The sequence below is a fragment of the Borostomias antarcticus genome (genome assembly GCF_949987555.1).
Source record: "Borostomias antarcticus genome assembly, contig: scaffold_129, whole genome shotgun sequence".
NCBI classification, from domain to species: Eukaryota; Metazoa; Chordata; class Actinopteri; order Stomiiformes; family Stomiidae; genus Borostomias; species Borostomias antarcticus.
In genome coordinates this window covers 99,463-100,442 of record NW_028175656.1, presented here as the reverse complement: position 1 = coordinate 100,442, position 980 = coordinate 99,463, and the positions used below count along the sequence as shown (strand labels likewise).

General features: G+C 50.2%; 1 protein-coding gene across 1 annotated transcript in view; it reads left to right on the top strand.

Moving 5' to 3' along the window:
* The window catches only part of LOC311329402 (rho GTPase-activating protein 19-like), a gene marked incomplete at both ends in the record, with an annotated part of 10,284 nt that extends 9,619 nt beyond the window's left edge, over nucleotides 1-665 (top strand). The window contains one exon of the mRNA XM_084463255.1: nucleotides 600-665. Coding sequence (XP_084319381.1) covers nucleotides 600-665 — 66 coding nt within the window. The remainder of the gene's footprint in view (nucleotides 1-599) is intronic.
* Nucleotides 666-980: the final 315 nt, after the last annotated feature.

The following is a 980-nucleotide window of genomic DNA, read 5'->3' as shown; positions in this document are numbered from 1 at the left end:
TACCGCATGTGGCATACTATGTATTGGGACATACTACATCCTGTTTTGGCATACTATATAGTAGGGTAGTAGGCGATTCGGAACGCAGCCCTGGTCTGGTTGATGGAAGAGGGGGAATGAGAGCGATGGGGTCGCTAGCCGTCATCAGCTTCCTGCAGTTCAGATATTAAAGATGGAGGGAGGTACAAATGGAGAGAGAGAGAGAGAGGTAAAAAAAAAAAAAAAAAGATTTTTTTTTTTTAGACAAAGTCCAAATCCCAAATGATCTGATTGGTCCGAGCGCTGCCATGTAAAGGCAGACTTCCCTTCTACCCCCCGGTCTTGAGCAAAACTCCGCCCCCACGGAGGAAGAGGGCGTCCCGTCGGACAGTATCGTCTCTGACAGGGTCCCCCGTTGACACCGAGAGAGACGACGTCTTTCATTTCATCCTCTGGTCATCAGCCTAGAGGCCACGTTCCGACAGGATATGGAATGAAAAAAAAAACCATGGCTTTGCATGATGCAGTGTGTGTGTTGTGTGTTTGTGGTGTGTGTGTGTGTGTGTGTGTGTGTGCAGGCGAACAGTCCATCGTTGTGTGTGACCCCCGTGCTGGTGCAGACCGGTGACCTGGCGCTCAGGAAGGACAAGGTCTTCAGAGTCTCCAAGGTTGGACGCTTCAGATGATCAAATAGGACTCGTACAGTAAATATTGTTACTGTCGTTGATTATGTGGTTCCCATGGATACAGGTGACCTCATATCAACCACTAATACTGCAGCTTCAGAGGATGTCTCAATCTCTTGTTCTCTCCATCGTTCTCTCTCTCTCCCCCTCTCTCTCTCTCTCCCCCTCTCTCTCTCTCTCTCTTTCTCCCTCTCTCTCTCTCTCTCTCTCTCTCTGTCTCTCTCCCTCTCCCCCCTCTCTTTCGTTCTCTCTCTCTCCCCCTCTCTCTCTCCCCCTCTCTCTCTCTCCCCCTCTCTCTTTCTCCCTCTCCCTCTC